Source organism: Boleophthalmus pectinirostris, unplaced genomic scaffold, assembly GCF_026225935.1.
Source record: "Boleophthalmus pectinirostris isolate CB_2022bp ecotype Guang Dong unplaced genomic scaffold, ASM2622593v1 HiC_scaffold_14, whole genome shotgun sequence".
Taxonomy (NCBI): domain Eukaryota; kingdom Metazoa; phylum Chordata; class Actinopteri; order Gobiiformes; family Gobiidae; genus Boleophthalmus; species Boleophthalmus pectinirostris.
In genome coordinates this window covers 16,780,137-16,799,491 of record NW_026571047.1, presented here as the reverse complement: position 1 = coordinate 16,799,491, position 19,355 = coordinate 16,780,137, and the positions used below count along the sequence as shown (strand labels likewise).

At 36.9% G+C, this 19,355-nt stretch overlaps 2 protein-coding genes across 3 annotated transcripts; one reads left to right on the top strand and one right to left on the bottom strand.

Annotated features, from left to right (window-relative positions):
* Positions 1 to 195: 195 nt before the first annotated feature.
* LOC110154194 (60S ribosomal protein L19) lies at positions 196 to 1,816 on the bottom strand. Its single transcript, XM_020918154.2, has 6 exons — positions 1,674 to 1,816; positions 1,079 to 1,185; positions 877 to 999; positions 668 to 788; positions 473 to 583; positions 196 to 378 (listed from the first exon to the last, which is right to left on the bottom strand). Exons 1-6 carry the CDS (start codon positions 1,676 to 1,678, stop codon positions 252 to 254), a joined length of 594 nt encoding a protein of 197 aa, XP_020773813.2. The 5' UTR covers positions 1,679 to 1,816; the 3' UTR covers positions 196 to 251.
* Positions 1,817 to 2,677: 861 nt separating this feature from the next.
* Positions 2,678 to 19,321, top strand: gpam (glycerol-3-phosphate acyltransferase, mitochondrial). Of its 2 annotated transcripts, none has more exons than XM_020918227.2 (21): positions 2,678 to 2,899; positions 4,932 to 5,048; positions 5,576 to 5,695; positions 6,365 to 6,438; positions 7,653 to 7,766; positions 8,627 to 8,761; positions 8,842 to 8,941; positions 9,031 to 9,164; positions 9,629 to 9,728; positions 11,056 to 11,268; positions 11,600 to 11,713; positions 11,831 to 11,916; positions 12,727 to 12,839; positions 14,300 to 14,370; positions 15,012 to 15,279; positions 15,348 to 15,502; positions 15,815 to 15,892; positions 15,963 to 16,100; positions 16,414 to 16,603; positions 16,688 to 16,746; positions 17,165 to 19,321. In XM_020918227.2, exons 2-21 carry the CDS (start codon positions 4,965 to 4,967, stop codon positions 17,279 to 17,281), a joined length of 2,463 nt encoding a protein of 820 aa, XP_020773886.2. In that variant the 5' UTR covers positions 2,678 to 2,899; positions 4,932 to 4,964; the 3' UTR covers positions 17,282 to 19,321. The 2 variants fall into 2 exon arrangements, with proteins under 2 accessions (XP_020773886.2, XP_020773885.2); XM_020918226.2 differs by having other exon boundaries at positions 9,028 to 9,164.
* Positions 19,322 to 19,355: the final 34 nt, after the last annotated feature.

Genomic DNA, 19,355 nt, shown 5'->3' with positions numbered 1-19,355 from the left:
TTAATTGGTTGTTGGAAGAAATTGGTCATAAACACAAGGGAGGTCCACACTTGTAAGCAAGAATTAAAATTAAAACATTCATCATTTGCCATGGACTACAAATCTTGTTAACCACTGTTGCCCTCTTTTGGGATTATGGATAATATTATAAGTCAAAATAAGTCTATTAAGCAGAGAAAAAACTAACAAAAACAATATTTTTACTTAATTTATTTAACAAAAGGAGTATCACAAGAATATACACATTGAAATTACTTCTTTGTGGTTTCCTCCTCCTTTGACAAGTTCTTGATCATTTCTTCTTTCTTGGCCTGAAGACGTTCTTCTCTACGTTTGCGAGCTTCTTTAGTCTTAGTACGACGAGCCTCTGCCTGGTCACTGTAATGAGATCACAATAAGAAGTTACACATTGTGTTTACCACTGTAAAAAAAAGGCCTGATGATAATACATAGTTTAATACAAGAAACTTACGCAAGGAGCTTCTTGCGAGCCTTATCAGCCTTCAGTTTGTGGATGTGCTCCATCAGAATCCGTTTGTTTTTGAAGACGTTACCTTTGGCTTTCAGATACAGACTGTGGTACCTTAAAGTACAAAAATAAAATATGGATTAAAAGAGATTGTGGTGTTTAAAAACACTTTAGATTCAAATAATTTTGTATTCATACATGTGCCTGTCAATCTTCTTTGACTCCCTGTAGCGACGGAGAAGACGGCGAAGGATCCTCATGCGGCGCATCCAGGAGAGCTTCTCTGGCATACGAGCATTAGCGGTACCCTTCCTCTTACCTGCAGGGACCACAAGTCATTTATAACACTTGCATGACAAACAGAAAATCAAATCTAAGTTATCCATAAAGAAAAACATGACACTCACCATAACCTGTGTGACGCCCCTTGCGGCGAGCCAGGGTGTTCTTGCGGCAGCGTGCGCGTGAATGAACTGTCACCGGTTTTCTGATGATAAGACCATCTTTCACCAGTTTACGGATCTGCTGGCCTGATAATAAATACAGTATGAAATTCAGCAATTCAGAAATATCATCTAAAATTCGTTTCTTACAGCTATAATCACTCACGGGAGTTTGCATTGGCAATTTCATTGGTCTCATTTGGATCCAACCAGACTTTCTTTTTGCCACAGCGAAGGACGCTGGACGCCAAGCGTTTCTGGAGCCTGAGCATGCTGAGAATACAAGAAAACAGTGACAGGTGAGCCAATGGTCTGAAGAAGTGTCATTCCATAGACAGTGCATATGTGCCATTAGGATGTTTAGAAGAACACAAGGGAAAATGCGTACGTACACACGTAAGTAACTCCTTATCAACATAACTTGATCTTTATTTAGTTATATAATACAAGTACTGTCTGGAATTGATTGAAGGCTAAATCACCACCACAATGCTTTGGTAATCAAAAGTTGGCGTACATTCAAGTGTGCAAAGAACCATTGCCAACTTATTGGATTGCACCGAGGCCGAATTGCGGTGTTATGCTCTGACATGTCTCACTTTAGCTTACCCACTAATCTTAGACTGTGTGAGCGACTAATCTTACTGAAAAGCGACTAATTCTGTACATTTTTGTTTTGTTTGACGCTCACGAAACACAACAGCAGCAAAGTATCACGTTAAAATACGAAGAGCACTTTAAAAGTCAAACATTTAGCTCACCTCATGGCTGCAGCTAGTGGCTTGACGAATAGAGAGGAAATAGAAAGAAAGAGACGCTACCATTATATTAGTTTGTTGTAGGTGAACGCACAACAATCACTCTAACTTATTTTAACAGCAATTGAACACTTTATCATTTAATTTGATTGAAAATATGAATCTGACTTTAAAAGTAATGTTATACATGCGGGCATGCAGGCCTGAACATAAAAAGTAAATCGTTGCCCCCCATTTGAAAATATAGTGGTACGGTCCACAAGAATGTAATTCTAAAAATATCCACTAGATGCCGCTCAGCCCTCACAGTTATTATAGTTTTAATAATTCAGTCGCTTCTTTTGTAGTTTAATACAAGGTAAAGGCTAATACTGTTAATATGAACAATAATCAAATAATTATGCGATTATGTTATTTTCATGTCACATTTATTTTCAACCTATTCAAAGTGATTTTTAAAAAAAGCTGAAATGTTCACAAAACATCAGAAACACAAGATATGTGTTAGTATTATGTTTTTGTTATTTTAATGTAGTGTTTCTTAAAACTGTGGTATGTGTGAGGTCCTGTCCAGGTCTACTGTTTAAGTTAAAGTCCAGTTCATCCATATTTTAGTCTTTCTTTTGCTTAGTTTCTTATTTTAAACCACTGTAGTTCTATTTTAGTCTTGAATTAGCCATAGATCTGGAACATAAGTAAATGGTAAATGGTAAATGGTCACATTTTTCTATAGCGCTTTTCCACCTTCAAGGCACTCAAAGCGCTTTACAACAAGGAACCACTCACCCATTCACACACACATTCACACACCAGTGTACGCAGTCTTGGTTTAGATCTGGTGGTACTAGAAAGCCAGTTGTTTTCTTAGGTGGCACCTAATAATAACCTCTATAATATGATATTATTTATGATATGTTATTTTAATAGATCCATGTATGATATCAGTATACTTCCATGGGCGGTACGTGGTATGAAAGTGTCTCTAGCGCCGCGTGCCGGTCGTATGTGTAACTGCGCCCCCGACTTTCCGGTGCCGCCTGTCGACCAAAACATCAGCGCTCTCTCCTGGTCAGTCACACTCCTCTGCTGCATGGAGGAGCTGAGCCGTGTCCAGTCCACTCAACACGACCAGGCGCCGGTGAATGAAGCCGGGCCAGTGCTGCGGTACCGGACATTCGTGTGGACTTCGTAATTTTTGAGATATGAGTCAGCGTAACAGTATATTAGAGGTAAGTGATGATCTGACTCGAGCAAGCCGCAAAGCTAATGCTAAATGCGACTCGATCTATGCTAAATAAACCAGTATTCCGCCTCGTGGATTGGTATAAAGGCGTGAGTTATGATTACAGGCTTGCAGTCGTGATACTGATACTATTCTCTATGTTTAACCACTCAAAACAGCTTTAATTATATCGTTCTACGGCAGTGCAGTGACATTGAAGTTCGAGTGGAGCTCATTCAATGTTATGTACTAGCCCCCTGCGCATAAGGTCAGGCTAAATTGGGTTTCATTGAAAGCATGAGCGCTGCGTAAAGACACACTAGGGTCACTAATTGTAGTCCAGTTTCCCATTTTCTCATGTGCTTATCAAGTGCGGCGCCATTCAAATATGTTAAAAAACACTCACACATTTTATTGAACGGTAAGGCTTAATTGTCATACTGTAAGTGATGAGACTCCCCATTGGACAAACAAAACGCGGCCAGCTTGCCCAGTCAGTACGCTATTGTTGTCTGTACCGACCATCTGTCACTCCGACTGTAGTAGTGTATGACCCGCTTACCGCAGACAACCCTGTGTGTATGAGACGGATTAACCTAGTGCCCGTGTTTTGGTAAAATATTCGTTATCTTATTTTGGTATTAGACTGATGCTTATTGACCTTTACTGTCTCCAATAGCGTCGGGGCCAAACCATTGACTGTATACGTGGTTATATTCAGTATTGCAACAAAAGCAAGTCTCAACCTGCATTATTATCAATCACTTTTCGAGTCTAAGATTAGAAAGTACAAAGGTTTAAATTGGTGATCTCCCCTCTCCTCATTTGCTCTGCCATGGTCACTCCACTGAGAGGCACTTTCGGTCACTGACCCGTTGAAAACCCAGCAGCCTCACCAGTGTGCTTTTCACCTATTAACAACGGGACAATAGCTCAAAGGGTATCCATTCATAAAGACTCACACTAAGCCAGGTATATGTGTGTTAAAAACACGAATGCCCTCTCTAAATGTTCCTGAAAAGCTGTTAGGCAGCGCCTGTTATACAACTGACCCACTGCATTGGGTGTGAGCACATTCATTCATAAAAACGTGTCACTCTAAATTCTGGGACTGTTGTTTCCTAGAACTTTTTATGTGAAGACAAATATTCAAATGAGAAGTCTTTGAGGAAGTGCTTGTTAAGGAAACATGATAACCTAAGTAAAAGGTGCACTGTGTAACTTTTCTCCATGGAGATCTTATTGCTTTGTGTTGTAATATGTTTTTAGACTAGATTTCTTTTTTAAAAGCACATGATGCCACCAAGCTAAGTTACAGGCCAGATGTATGGAGAGGTAACCTCACTCATAGTAAGAAAGAAGAATGTATTTTAAGGCAATCAAAAAAAAAAAAAAACTTGAGTTGAATGAGTGCAAGATGCATACTTTTAATGCCATACTGTGGAATATTTCAGACAAAGCAATAACCTCGTCAAAGACAAGCAGGTGACAGACCCTCCTCCTGGAAAGTTACGCAGTGCACCTTTAACAGCAATATGTGTGAAAATTATATAGCCTAGTAGCAGTAGTTACTGTAGGAAAACAAATAAATATCAAGATTATTATCAGTGTTACTCAGCTGGTGTCAAGAAATGGAGGAGTGACTTTACCCTTTCACTATTTGGGCGTGTAAAGAGGCGTATTTGGCAGGTTTGATCAGGACTCATGGTAAAACAATGTGACCTTAAGTAAAATGCGATTGTAAAACTTGGTTATACAAAACATCAAACTTGACATTAAATACCCATTATAAGAGAGAAAGTCACATCTGGTAGGGTACCAGCTGAAAATAAACAAAAGTAACAATGATGCACTATCATTTAAATAAATGGGTTTTGCCTAAATAAATTGTTATGAATGCATGACTGTCTTATTAGGTGTGGCTGAGCCTGAATAAGTGATCAACATTACAAAAGAATGCCTCAGAAAAGTAACTTATATGAGAAAATGGCTTAAACTTCAAAAACTGTGTATGAATCATTTATGTTCTCTATTTTCAGCTGAGCAGTTAGTGGGGCCTGCTCTCTGGAGTCATGGAGCCCTCGGACGGCCTCCTGCTGCAGGTGAACAGCAGCGAGCAGTGGTGCAACCGCTGGAAGCACCCCAATGAGGACTCGGTCAGTGTCACAATTTGGGGTGAAAAATCATTGCTGTCTTCATCATTGTGTAATTTAATCTCTGTGTTTTGGGAGCAATGGGTTTATTTTACACTCTCTGCATGTTACACTTTTTTTATCCAATGAATTACGTGCATCTCAAAGATCCCATGTTATGTTCTTGGCACTTCCATTTTATTGTATATTCAGCTGTTAGAAGTGAATACAGTTTACCCATTGCAAGATTATCAATTGGACTGCACAGTAAAGTAAAAGTCACAATTTGTTGCAATTAGCAAAGGCTCCCATATCAAGATAATTTGTATAAACCTGCTCACCATGCAAGGCTACAAACATGTTCTGAAATGCATGGTATTTCTCTATTAGTGGAGCAGTTCATACATCAGTCTTACCTCAAGCTCAGTATTAGTGAGAAAAATCATAATTAGATATGAAGGTAACATACTTCAGGCTTATTAACATAGTTGAAGCTTCTCTAGTATATTTATGTATTCGTGATCTTACTAATAGCGTTATGTGTGAAACAGGACCGGAGTACCAGCCCGTCTGTACTGCGCTGTGTGACGAGCACGTGGAAGGAGGGACTACTCAACAGAAAGAGGCCTTTTGTAGGACGCTGCTGTCACTCCTGTACACCACAGAGCTGGGTAAAGTTACGCCAAATCTAATTAACTGTAACGCCAGGATATGTACTTGGGCTCAGTCTGGGAAGTGATAGTGGTAACATAAAGTGAACATTAGTGTCACATGTGGTATCTGAATTAAAAGTTCTAAGCAATTACAAGTGTACTCCTTGTGCATTGATCCAAGCTCAGATAACAGGAGAGGTAGGAATTTCATCTGATACAGGCTCTGCATATAAACTCAAAGATTCACAAAAAGACAAAGACAAGAAAAGAAAAACTCAAAGTTTAAAGAAACGAAATGTTGACCCTATTTAAATCCATGGTGTTAAGTTTTTCTGCTTCTAAAGAAGCCATGATAACTACAAATTTAATCAAAGATATAAAATAATAGATAATATAAAAATCCGTATACTCAATATTAGTTAAGTTATTTTTGTAGCAATGTCCTAACTGTTTCTTATCAGCACAGTTGCAATCGTAACCCTAAATAACCTTGTACTACTGATATTCCTTACACTTTCCCCAGGTTCATATTGATCATTTCAGGACTCAAAGTCAGTAGTCAAGGCAGAGGTCTTCAAAAGTAGTTCAAAAGCTGATTTTATGTATAATTGCTTTAATGTTGTCATATGAATGTAGATTTCAAAGTTAACATGATTGATCGTAATGTTCTTTCTATTTGTGTTACAGGAGAGACTGTTCAACTCCAGCATTCCTTCTCTGGGGCTGCGTAATGTCATCTACATCAATGAGACACACACCAGGTACAGGACTCACTCACACAAGGGAGATGTTGAATCTAATCTGATCTCTTTGAATGTATTGAAGTCAGATGGCCGTGTACAGTCAGATATTTTGAATTATTTTGAAATAACAAACTCAGTTAATCGTTGTAGGTGAAATGGTTTTGTGGTGCTGTTGAATGAGCTTCTACCCCTGCAGTAACAGTTGGAGATTATGAGTTTGATGCTGGTCTGGGCGCCGTGTCTTTATTATTGCAGTCAGTGCCTTGGAGTTAGTTCCATGAAACTATCGATAGTAGGTTCGATTTTGTGTTGTTTAATGAAGGTTTTTATGGATGAAGATTTCTCAGTTTATTGTTCTGTTTGCAGTCTATTACAGTATATGCAGAATATTAGATCATCTCTCTGGAACAAACTTGACACTGGGCCAATAATAAACCAGCAGGACAAGCACAATCTTGTGACAATTTTATCTTGCTGGATGATTCAATGTGACACAAAATCTTGTCCTGTTCCTATAAATCAGACACAGGGAATAAATGTCTATCTAAAAGTTTCAAACTTGCTGTAGCTGGTTGTCTTCCATTTGTCTCTTGCACCTCTGCTTCTGACAGCTGTGAAATTACACGGTCCAGTCAGTCATTTAGGTGCCTGAAGCTACAAGTCTACCCAACAACCTGTGTATAATAAATGGCTCTAGTTCAGTGGAAAGCTAGACGTCTGAATTATTCAAACTGTTTGTCAGAAGACACCAGTCACTGAATTCAAGAAGCCAGACAAGATGGCAGTAGAATTTTAAGCTTTAGTAAACCAGCATTGTTAGGCCTGTCACAATAACAAACTTTGAACTTTGAAGTACAATATATAGCTGAAGTAAATATAGATGATAAACAATAATAACGAAACTAAGTTGTTCACTGACACAATAACCAAAGAGGAGATTTAAACCACAAAAATATTCTAAATGTACAATTTTATTAAACAAAAAAAGAGCTGCAATAAATTTTAGAATAAACACTTTAGTACTTAGTTTGCATCTGTAATGAGTCATAGAAGTTATTAATACAATTTTATTATATAGCCAAAAAATAACCACGCAGCACAAAGAAAATGAACACACAATAAATATATTGTTCCAACTTTCATATAGTGAGCGATAAGTTGATATAGTAGTTATTGTGGCAGGTCTAAGTATTGTTAATATAATGTAATGTTTTATTTTCTTTTGCGTGCAGGCAGAGGGGCTGGTTGGCTCGCAGGCTGAGCTATGTCCTGTTTGTGATGGAAAGAGACGTGAATAAGGATATGTTCCCCAGAAATGTGGTGGACAATGTGCTCAACAACAGCAGGTAAGTGTCAGTGTAACCCAATACGTGTCAGAGAGGTCTGACTTTACATGTTCTCTATATACAGGATGCAGGAAGTTTTCAGACCCAGTTAAATCATTCAATTTCATTATGGTGTACCTGGAATGAAATTGAGTTAATTTGTATTATTCTACACCTGTTGCCAAACTATGAAAAATATTAAAGTGAATTTTAGAAAGTCTGTATACACTTTACATAAGTACAGACCCCACTAATAACATTTTTAGTTATTAATAATGACTAATAACAAGTATTTTGTTCTGTTTCTTTTGAAGTACATTATAGTCAAAACACATGTAAATTATGTGGATAACTGGTGTGATGCAAATGAGTGTCAGAGCTTAAGCAAATTTTCTGTGCTTATTTCATCTGGTGATCTCTCTGCATACCGGTATTATTTAATGGGCCCATATTACACTATTTTCTTATCTGTTATAATGTTTTCCTCATCACAATTATACCCGGAGTTTCATTTTCTTTAATTTACACATGTTTAACATGTACATGTTTAACACACAACCCTGAGTTATTTTCTCAAACACTCTGTTTCTACCTTGTAATGTCATGTGGTAATACAATGTGCTTTTTAAACTCCATACAGAGCATTTTGATCTTTGGAGATGTAGAGTACAGACTAATAATGCAGGATTTCTCAAACATGTGTGAATGAAACAAAACACAACTCCAGGTATGTTTTTGATGGGTAACACCATTCTAACATGGCATAAAGCTCACTAGAGTCAGTTTTGATGTATCCTAAACTTTTGGCCCATTTTAGATACCAAACACTGAATGAATATAGAATAGTTGTGAATAGATGTGTTGTCTTTTTGTGTGTTTAGAGTGGAGAGTGCTATTGTAGAGGTAGCTTCAGAGACTGATGCTGCTAACTCGTCCGGAGCTGCCAAAAAAGTTAAGCAGAAAGCACGGTCCTTCCTCCAAGAAATGGTGGCTAATGTTTCACCTGCTTTTATCAGGTATTTCACAAATTCACAAAAGCACACAAATTGTACCATTTTATTCATTCATTATTTTAAAAGCATACTTTTGTGTTCAGACTGACTGGATGGGTGTTACTAAGACTCTTCAATGGTTTCTTCTGGAGCATTCAGATCCACAAGGGCCAACTAGAAATGGTTAAGAAAGCTGCTTCGGAGGTCACCAGCTTAATTTTTTATTTTTTTTTATATTTCTGGGTCATATTTACTTTCTAAATTAAATGAGGATGTTTTTGTCCCTACAGCAGAACGTGCCCATGGTCTTCCTCCCAGTGCACAAATCACACATTGACTACCTGCTCATAACTCTGATCCTATTTTGTCATAATATCAAAGCTCCACACATTGCCGCCGGCAACAACCTGAGCATGCCCATCCTCAGGTAAAACACTCGCATTTGGTTTGATATGTTTCATCAATACAGTACAATACATTACAATACAATACAAATTTGTAGTATTTCAAATACTTAAAGGAGCACTTTGTAACTTTTCTGATGGGGGTCTGTTGCATGCTTGTGTTTCCGTAGTCTGGCATAAAGCTTAATTCAATTACAGGTGTTTTTTCTTGCCAAAAAAAACAATGGAAAACATGCATTCTCGCTGGTAACGGGTTCACTTCTCCTTATATCTGAACTGAAACTTGCCCTGATGGAATCACTTTCTTGTCCTCATGGAGATAGATAATTTTATTGCCATACTGTGGAATATTCTAGGTAAAGTATTAACATCTCAAAAGTATCAGCCCACCACCAGAAAAAATTACACAGTTTACTTTTTTAAGTTTATGATATGTTTACCAATTTACCTTAATACGATGTTACATTTTTAATGTATTTACTTTCAGCACCCTGATCCGTAAACTGGGAGGATTTTTCATCCGTAGGAGAATGGAGGAGACAAACAATGGGAAGAAAGATATTTTGTACAGATCGCTTTTACATGCAGTAAGTTTGTATTGTTTGTATTGAATTGCTTACTTTGTCTAATATAAATAGAGGAACCGAAAATTCTTGTTTTTATTATTAAACACAAGAGGTTTTCACACAGAAGCTTGTCATGTTTAGAAACAAAAAGTGCATTTTGTTTTAGTTTTTTATATTTAGTTTTAAATAGTTTAAGAAAGTTCCTCTCAAAGATAAATAGACCTGGATTTGACCTGATGTTAAATTATCTAATACAGAACTCAAACTAAACTGTTCTATCCAACAGTCTATTTCAGGATGTTGTCTCCTTTTAAAAGTTGTCTAAGCAAAGGGCAGCTGTGTATATTTTCCGAGCTACATGAGGCGTCACACAGCAGTACTTTTGGCCCCAGTCCAGTTCTTTTATGAGGGTCAAATAGTTCATTCACTGTAGACTTGTATCCGGTCTCAATATAGTCTAAGGGTGGGTGCTATGGCAAAATGTTAATATATTTAGATATTTGATACAATCACGATTCATGTACATTTATGTAAAAGTATGTATCTATATTGCCCTTAAGAGGTAAAGAAAGTGATCTTCTGCCTTTTTGTGAAACTTCACACTTGTCAGTCACTCAGAGCATGGCTTAAGCTGATTGGAGGTGTGGGGAAAGTGTCTTGGTTTGAAAATAGATCTACATTCACTAGCAAGGGCGATGCCACAACAATGGTATAGGATAAAGATATGTATTGGCAATTGATAGATTTGATGGCTGGTTGAAGACTTGGGATGGGGCTCTGTCTCAGATGTTTCACTGGAGAGGAGCAGGGGGAGGCTCCAGAATCTCAGTCCATCATATTAACTCCATTTTAAAAGAAAAATATGAGATTTTATATTGTGACTAGGCATGGGATGTTGTATCATTAATTAATGATATATGATATATAATTATTAAAGTTGCTGACATTTTAAAAATGTTATGGAAATGATTAACTATAAGTGTAATATTATGAATAAGTTCCATATTTAAACAACTGTTATAGAATTGTGATTGAAAAGTGAAAACAAAAATGAGGTAGAAGAGAACATCAAGGCTTCATGCATAATGAGCTTTTTTGTGCACATTCTGGAGATATAATGGCCATTATCACAATTATATACCGTAATTATTATTTATTGTCCCATCCCTAATAGATCATAAGAGATCATAATTAAATTTTATCACTGTATTGCCTTAATATAGTCTGCAGAATATATAATCTTTAGTTGATCCAATTTTTAAAAAAGCATCAAATGAACTTTATATTCTATACTCTCTATATAAAATGTTTTCTATATTCTCACGTGAATGACTTTGTGTATCCGCAGTACACAGAGGAGTTACTGCGGCAACAGCAGTTTTTGGAGGTCTTTCTGGAGGGGACTCGTTCTCGTAGTGGTAAAGTGTTCCCAGCGCGGGCCGGCATGTTGTCCATTGTGGTGGACACTCTGTGCAAAGGAACCATCCCAGACGTGCTCGTTGTCCCCGTAGGCATCTCCTACGACCGCATCATCGAAGGCAACTATAACAGTGAGCAGCTGGTAAGAGGTTTGACACTGTTACTGTGTGCAGAATGACTGAATCTTTTCACTTTTTGGACTTAATTCAGCTAACAGACAGAAAAGTGTAAACAAGTAGGTGTGTTAGTTTCAGTGTAGTTAGCTTCTCTCTTCAGGAAGATCTAAGGCAGTGTCCAGCGGCAATTTGACCAGAATTTGAGCTGTTGAACGTCTTCACTGAAAAAAAGCTTTTGTCCAGTTGACGGAATAGAATTTTTCTTTAGCTATAATATCACTTACATTGCAAATTAAATATCTAATTTATTAAAGTAACAATTTCATCATAATTTATCTATCATTTCTCTCTCTCCAGGGCAAGCCCAAAAAGAACGAGAGCTTGTGGGGAATCGCGTGTGGTGTGTTCAGAATGCTGAGGAAAAACTATGGATGTGTCAGAGTGGATTTCATTCAGCCGTTCTCCCTCAAGGTTATTTTGAAATTTTAGTTATAATTAGTGAAATACAATTTGCAAAAAAGGAGATGTTTTTTGTTTATAGACTGTAATATACATCGGCCTAAATGTGTGCATTTTTGTTAATTTTAGGAATACTTAGAGAATCACACCAGCCGCCACGTCCCTCCCCCTATGTCCCTGGAACACACCCTGATGCCCAGTATCATATCAGCACAGTATGTTTAAGCATTCACTACCTATCTCATTGTCTGCCTCTAATACAGGCTTGTGTCTTGTACTATGATAAAAGCACTGTGTTCAAGCTCTACATTTTTTATTTGTTAATTTGTTTCATTCATAAAATATGAAAAAGAGGTCAACAGTGTCATAACATTAAACATACAAGAAATTAATAAAAAGGAGCAGAAAGAAGAATTATCTTACTTTATCTGACCTTTTTTCAGACAATACATTAACACTGACAGTTACTTTACAACATACATTTCATACACATACTGTTAACACATCAGACAACTTTATAAACATCAAGGAATCTACTGTACCAAGAGCTAATCTAGTTTAGCTCCCTCTACTCCGACTGATATTTACACAAGGCTTTCACTCAGTAAGGAGTTTGCAGCAGCTGGAGTCAATTCTGTTATTCAGCAGATATTCAACATCATTACTGCTGACAGATGCAATTTCTATTTGTATCTTATTGTTGTAGATTACACAGTACAACAAACTGATAATGCTATAGATTACACAAGTACTTTGATATTTGTCATTTTGTAAACTAAGAAGTTTAAAAATATCAATTTAGTTATGTTTTATGTGAAGGATTAGTCAATATTTTGCATTTACTGCTGATGAATGTTCAAATGTATTAACAAAAACAAAACAGTTTTACTTACTTGGATCTAAATGATGGCTTAAAGGACAAACGTGAAATGCAAACTTGTCAGTTGTTGGAAAGCAGTGAAAATATGAGAAGCTTGCACAGCGCCTCTGTAGCGGTCGTGCTGAGTGTCCATTTTTGTTTTCAGACCGGACGCGGTGCCGTTCGATGGTGAAGGTGACGAACAGGACAACAGAGAGCTGCCCGATGAGATCTTTAGACGCCATCTGATCACGAATTTGGCCAAGCATGTTCTATACAGTAAGATTAAGATTAAGACACCTAAAGGCATTATGTCACTGGAGCCATGCATTATTCTACTGGGAAACATTTACTTTGCACATCAGATTCCAGCCTATTATGCTTATTCATGTTTGTGTCAAGGCTGCGTGATCATGGACATTTTTTTTTTTTAAATTTACATTTATTTGAACACTGTGAAAAAAATTATTTTTCATGGATTAGTTATAGTTTTATTTTGGGATACATGTTTCAAAAAACCTTGGATTTTTGTGGCTTTGCTTCCAGTTTTAATAGGCTGAATCAAGCACCCATTATTCATAGCAAAATTGAATCAAATGCTTTTTCAATTACACATTTTTTATAACTGATTGAAGCAATAATTATTGAAAGCAGACTACTGGGTACTGTCTGAAAAAATCTATAAATAAAAATCTAATATTGGACCCTGCTTTTTAAAAATAATGTAATATTTATTACCTTTCACCTACCACTACCACTCATGTAACCATTGATTGAAATTGATCTCTGCATCAGTCTTTTCCCTTAGCATCCCTTTAATCACTTAGAGCACAACACAAACCGGTTCTCCCCAGCTTTCTCCCCTCCATTCTCACACACTTTCATTTTTTTTTTTTTACTTCTGGACCAATCACAGAGCCTCCTGAAGGATGGCATGTTGTTTTTAGCCAATGGGAGGCAGGAGAGGACAGGGAAGCAGGACAGGGGTGGAATGCAGCACAAGTGTTCACTAATGTAGAACACTCCAGACCTGTATGACAAGGGAGGAGGATGAACTTTAGTAACCTCTGTAACCATGACAAATACTTGAGATGCTTTAGACTCGTCATTAGAAAACCATAACCACACTCTAGGTGAACCTGATAATTATTTAGTTATTGTCATTTGTAATTGCCTGATGTTATAAGATGAGAAGTTCAAAACGTAATATGGTTTCAAGTTATTTAAAAAGAGTAAAGCTTTTATAGTGTATAGATTCATTATAAATGTATATGAACACAAAGTTATTGCCCAGAATCTTGATCTCTGAGGACAATGTACAACTGGACAACTGTAATAATGGTTAATTGGTTCTAGTCAATTACAGTTAAATTTATATTTCTGCTCAATTACTAACGTAAAGTTTGTTGTTTTAGTTTAATAGTTGAAAAATGCATAATTAAAATTTTTACATTTTAGCCACTATATAGAAAAATTAAGGCATTTTTTTTTCCTGCAGTAAATCATTTATTGTGATGACAATGGACAATGATGAAGATATTAAGATGCAGAATTTGGGTCATTATAATTTTATGCACCTGTACTGTAGCTCAACCATTACATGTGTAAATGTCAAATCAAAAGTTTTTCTCCATAATCTTACTTTTTAATTTGTCCCCCAGAGTTTGAGAGTTAATCTTAACAATATGGAAGTCCATGTGGGCTCTGACAGTATGTCCTCTGGCTCTTGTCTCCCACAGCGGCGAATAAATCATCAGCCATCATGTCCACACACATCGTGGCCTGTCTCCTGCTCTACAGACACAGACAGGTACGCCCACATACACCACACATTCTTTGTTCTCCTTTATCTTTTAGTCTGGCAGAACACTACACCTGCTGCAGACAGAATCTAGTGAGCTACTGCCCCCTAAAGGACTATAGTGGGAAATATGGGACAATTCAAAACTCCATAGGTTACTTATAGTCCGAATACAGGATGTACTCACTTTAAATAAATGATTCTCCCAGGGTGTGTTTGTTCCTTGTGCAAAATGTATTAACTTATTAAAAGTTTACCAAATCAATATTCTGCTGCTGCCCTTACATCTTTTACATCACCACTGTTTATACAGCTATATCAAGATCTAACTTTTTATAATTTATATTTTTATTTTTTACAAAATATAGAACAAAATGAAAATGGCATGACATGACACAAAACAGAAAATAGATGGATAAATACGTAATTTATCCCAAAGGCTGCAACAGTGATACATATGGTAATAATAATAATACAGCAGTAATTGAATTCAAATAAAAACAGTGAGGATCGCAAAATCAAGATTGGAAAATCTAAATCGAAAAGCAAAACTAAGCCCAGCCAATTTTGTTGTAGTGACACTGATTTAACATACAACATCAAGCTATTCCATATTTGTTAAAATACTTAAGAGCTGTATTCTTCCTCAGGGGGTGGTGCTGTCCAAACTGGTGGAGGACTTCTTTAACATGAAGGAGGAGATTCTGTCCCGGGACTTTGACCTGGGCTTTTCGGGGAACTCAGAGGACGTGGTGATGAGAGCGCTCCATCTGCTGGGCAACTGTGTGAATGTCACCAGTGCTTCAAACCGTAATGGGGAGTTCACAATAGCGCCCAGCCAGACCGTCAATGCCCTCTTTGAGCTCAACTTCTACAGTAACGGCCTGTTTCATGTCTTCATTCCTGATGCAATCATTGGTCAGTACTTTTCAGACAGTAACATTTAATAGTGTACTTCTTTATTTAAAATCCTCTTTTGTTTTCAGCCTGTAGTATCCTGGCATTGCAGAGGGAGCTGTTAGTGGAGTCGGAGTCACAGATACATGAGAGCCCCTTTAACCTCCTCTTGAGTCAGGAGCGACTGATTCGAAAAGCTGCAGGACTGTCTCACTTTCTCATCAATGAAGTCAACGTGGCACCGGTGAGTTATGTACAAATTAAGTATTGTTAAATAAAGCTAGATATTGCGCACAAAACCACATTCAATTTGTGAAACTGTATACTGTGTGAATAAAACTGCAAATCTCTACATCTGCAGTTGTTTTATAAATATTGCATGAACTGTATTATTTGGTTATGTATTATTCTTTATTATAAAACTGTATTATTCAGTTGGTTGATTAACATACATAGATATCCTAATTCATTAATCAAATTTGCTAGTTTCTCTTTCTCTCTTTAAAGTTGGATTGTAATTTTTTTTTTACAACATTTTCCATCTGTCATTCCACAGCCATGTGTGACCATTTACCAAGTTTTTCTCGATGCTGTGAATAGACTCATCCAGTATGGAGTTCTGTATGTGGCAGAGGTCAGTCAATATTGAACCAAACAGGAAAACTGGAGAAAACATGTGCGCTAAATCAATGTTTGTCTTTCAGGAGGATCAGGAAGAGCTGAGCCCAAGTCCCACTGAGGAGCCATGGCCCAAGAAGTTTCCTGAGCCTCTCTCCTGGAGAAGTGATGAGGAAGATGAAGACAGCGACTTTGGAGAAGAGCAAAGAGTACGCTATCTGAAGGTCAGACATTAAAATTATTATACTACACTGGGTGAAAAAGACATATTTGGATTTTCATGATCATGATTTTCATAAAAATCACATAGTAAGAAGTGTGTTAAAATATGCTTCAAGATGTCTTGGTAAGTATTTGTTTGAAATATCAACTCTTCTTGCTACTTTTTTACATTTATTATCTCAATACCCATCTGAATCTTATATTTTTACACCTTCCAAACAACAATTTAGCTGTTATCTTGTACATAAGCCGATCTATTCCTATACATACACTAAAATCTCTTTAATCTCCCTATTTTCCTTTTCCTTTGAACAGGTGAGTGTTTCACCAGAGCATCAGGAGTTCTTCTTGTTCCTCCAGCGTCTCCTCAGCCCCGTCCTGGAGGCCTATGGTGGAGCGGCCATCTTTGTCCACAGCCTGAGTCAGCCCATGGCCGAGTCTGACTATACACTGCGTCTCTTCAAATACCTTCTCACGCGCACCGAGAAGGGGGTGGCAGCTTACGGTGAGGGAGGGTCTCAAAATGATTGTTTGGACTAACATTAGACTTTACAGAATTATTAAAATGACATTATTTTGTCCTGTGCAGGAGAAAGTGCAACTCACTATCTGGTGAAGAATACAGTGAAAACATTCAAAGAACTTGGGGTAAGTCCAGTAAAATATATTTTTGGTTGTAAAAATTGTTGTTTTTATACCACTTTCGAAAACATAATTACGAAGTGCTTCACTAGTTATCTGAACTAACCTGAGAACCATTCCCCTCATACTGAAGTAACTCAGTGCTTCAAGTTTATAGGAGGCTATATATGAACAGTGCGTTGTCTTAGACTGATCGATCTGATTGGAAATTGTTGAACAAATCAGCATTGCATTTGTTATCAGTAAATTATATTATTATATTTAATACAAACATGCATTTACCATGTCTGCATGCATGTCTCGGGACACAGATAGTTCATATTATAAACTGTAAAATCAAACCTTACATACAGTTCTTTTTTAAGTATTAGATGCTGTGGTATCACCTGAAAACCTGTCTAAAACCTACAATGTTTTGTCCCAGGTCCTAAAGGAGCGTAGAGAGAACAATATTACAACTTTGGAGCTGAGCAGCACCTTCCTACCTCAGGCCAACCGTAACAAACTTCTCCAGTACATCCTAGCCTTCACCTTACTGTGAACAGGACATGCTCCTTCTGAACCCTCTACAATCAAGGGCTTCTTCTGGTTCCTCCTGAAACAATCCCAGGTGCTACGCTGTGGAAAGCTTTACCAGGAAGTGCCTTTAAGTGACATGCTAACACCTCTCCACTGTTAGCAGAAAGACTTGAAGCTGTCTTCCTTTTCCGTTCCAGTCAAAAACTTGCCGATGTAGTGTTGCAGTAGTTAGTCATAAGGTTTTAATATCACAAATGTACTCAAGCAGGTCAGCTGTATCATTTTTGTAGCCTAACCAACAGAGCAAGATTCCTCCTGGCGATCCATTGCTTTCAGAATGATGAAAACTGTGGAAGGTTGCCATAGCGATTAACAATTTAAAAACAAAAAATGATATCGTCTCAATGGTAAAAAGTCCTCAAAATGTTGCCTATAACAGGAGGCTGAAACCCATGAATAGAAAATGAATATAAAATATGCATACTGAAAAAAAATAAATTAATAAGTAGTCAAATATTTTATTCACTCTAGTGCTGTATAAATAATAATTGTGTTTAAATATGAACAGTGTTTTCAATTTAATTAATGTGTACAATTATAGATAGTGGAAAACTAATATTTTGATACAAAATTTGCCAGTGCTGCTTTGTCAACTCTGTTTAACCTTCAAAATCACTTAAAAAGTGCATTTGAAAACATATAGAAGTGCACCTTTTCTCATATGTTTTATACATCATTTAAAAAAACAAACAGTTGTCATAATCAAAAACAGTTTTGTCACGCCTTTCAGGGGAAGCATTTTCTCTCACAACACCTTCAATAAAAGCCTTCACCACTTAGACTGAATGAGGCTGGTACGTGAAGGGCGCAGGTCCGCTATGGGCATATGAGCCAATGAAAAGTTGCTTTGTGGTACGCTGTCCAGACACTTGAAGATAACAGTATGCCTTCCTCTTTTAGATGTTTACTTTTTGATACATGGCTATAGATTGCAGGTCTTAACATTACTTTATTACATATTATATATTACAGAGGCATTAGAGGATGTGAAACTGTCATAGTTGAATAATCCTCGCAATTGTGATCGTACAATACCCCGGAAAACCATAACAATTTTTTCAAACCATTTTCTCTATTAAGTGTAACTTTCCAAGTCAGCTTTGAGGTTTATTGTGTTGGCAAATTGTATGCCTACTGAGGGCAGGAAGAGATGGACTGAAAAGATTTCTGGCAATAAGTGGTAAAAAAAAAAATCTATATTTATGTTAATACGCTGGTCAAAATGCTGCTTGATGTTACTCAAACTTTATTTAATTTTCCTGCATATTTTCAATGCAGTTTTCTCACCTATTTATGAAGCAAGATGATGAAAAGAAAAGCATGTTGGTGAAAAGAAACGTATGTTATTTAAATGCAGCAAAAAATACGCACAAAAGCTTTTTTATGCTGAAGTGGAGAGACAATGAAAAGGGTGTGAACGCATCTCTGAGCCTATGTCCCTATCTCGTCCCCAACCACTTGTACCACTAAGTACAGCATGTTTTACTACGGGCTGCCTTTAGTTAGCAGTTTTTGTATGTATAAGTGTATTTTGCAGCCTATAGAGAATAGAAAATAGCAGAAAGATAGCAGTTTGTTGTTACCTCTTGAATGTATATCACCCTCTACAAGTCATTGTAATATTCTTGGATACTGATGGTACAATTGGTCTAGATTTACATTGAAATGTTTATTTACATTACTGACATCCCATGATATGTAACTACTGTATAGGACTAATGCCTGTGTTTTGTGAAGCAGGTGCCTTTATAAATGCACTGTAGTGTTTATTTTGGTTGTTTTTTGTTTGTTTTTTTCATATTTTTTGTTGTGCATGTTACAGTTAATCTTGTGCGGAAATCGCTGTAGATTTTACGTTAAAGAAATAGACACAAAGATGGACTTGTGACACTGAGAAGAATCACCAGCTTCAGTCATAGTTTTGTTTTTGCTTTTTCAAAGCAAAGCACAATTGGCATTATGACATGTAGTTTTTAAATAAATGAACAGTAGACTAACAACATTATGTGGTTTGATGTCTTTATTTGGTGTAGTTC

What these genes read in the sequence shown, in the direction of transcription:
- LOC110154194 (XM_020918154.2), bottom strand. An exon ending in AATTGCCAATGCAAACTCCC is followed by an intron (nt 1,000 to 1,078) that starts GTGAGTGATTAT and finishes ATTTATTATCAG; the next exon opens with GCCAGCAGATCCGTAAACTG. An exon ending in GGGGCGTCACACAGGTTATG is followed by an intron (nt 789 to 876) that starts GTGAGTGTCATG and finishes TGGTCCCTGCAG; the next exon opens with GTAAGAGGAAGGGTACCGCT.
- gpam (XM_020918226.2), top strand. Translation starts at nt 4,965, where the DNA reads ATGGAGCCCTCGGACGGCCTCCTGCTGCAGGTGAACAGCAGCGAGCAG. An exon ending in ATGAAGTCAACGTGGCACCG is followed by an intron (nt 15,503 to 15,814) that starts GTGAGTTATGTA and finishes GTCATTCCACAG; the next exon opens with CCATGTGTGACCATTTACCA. An exon ending in GAAGGGGGTGGCAGCTTACG is followed by an intron (nt 16,604 to 16,687) that starts GTGAGGGAGGGT and finishes TGTCCTGTGCAG; the next exon opens with GAGAAAGTGCAACTCACTAT.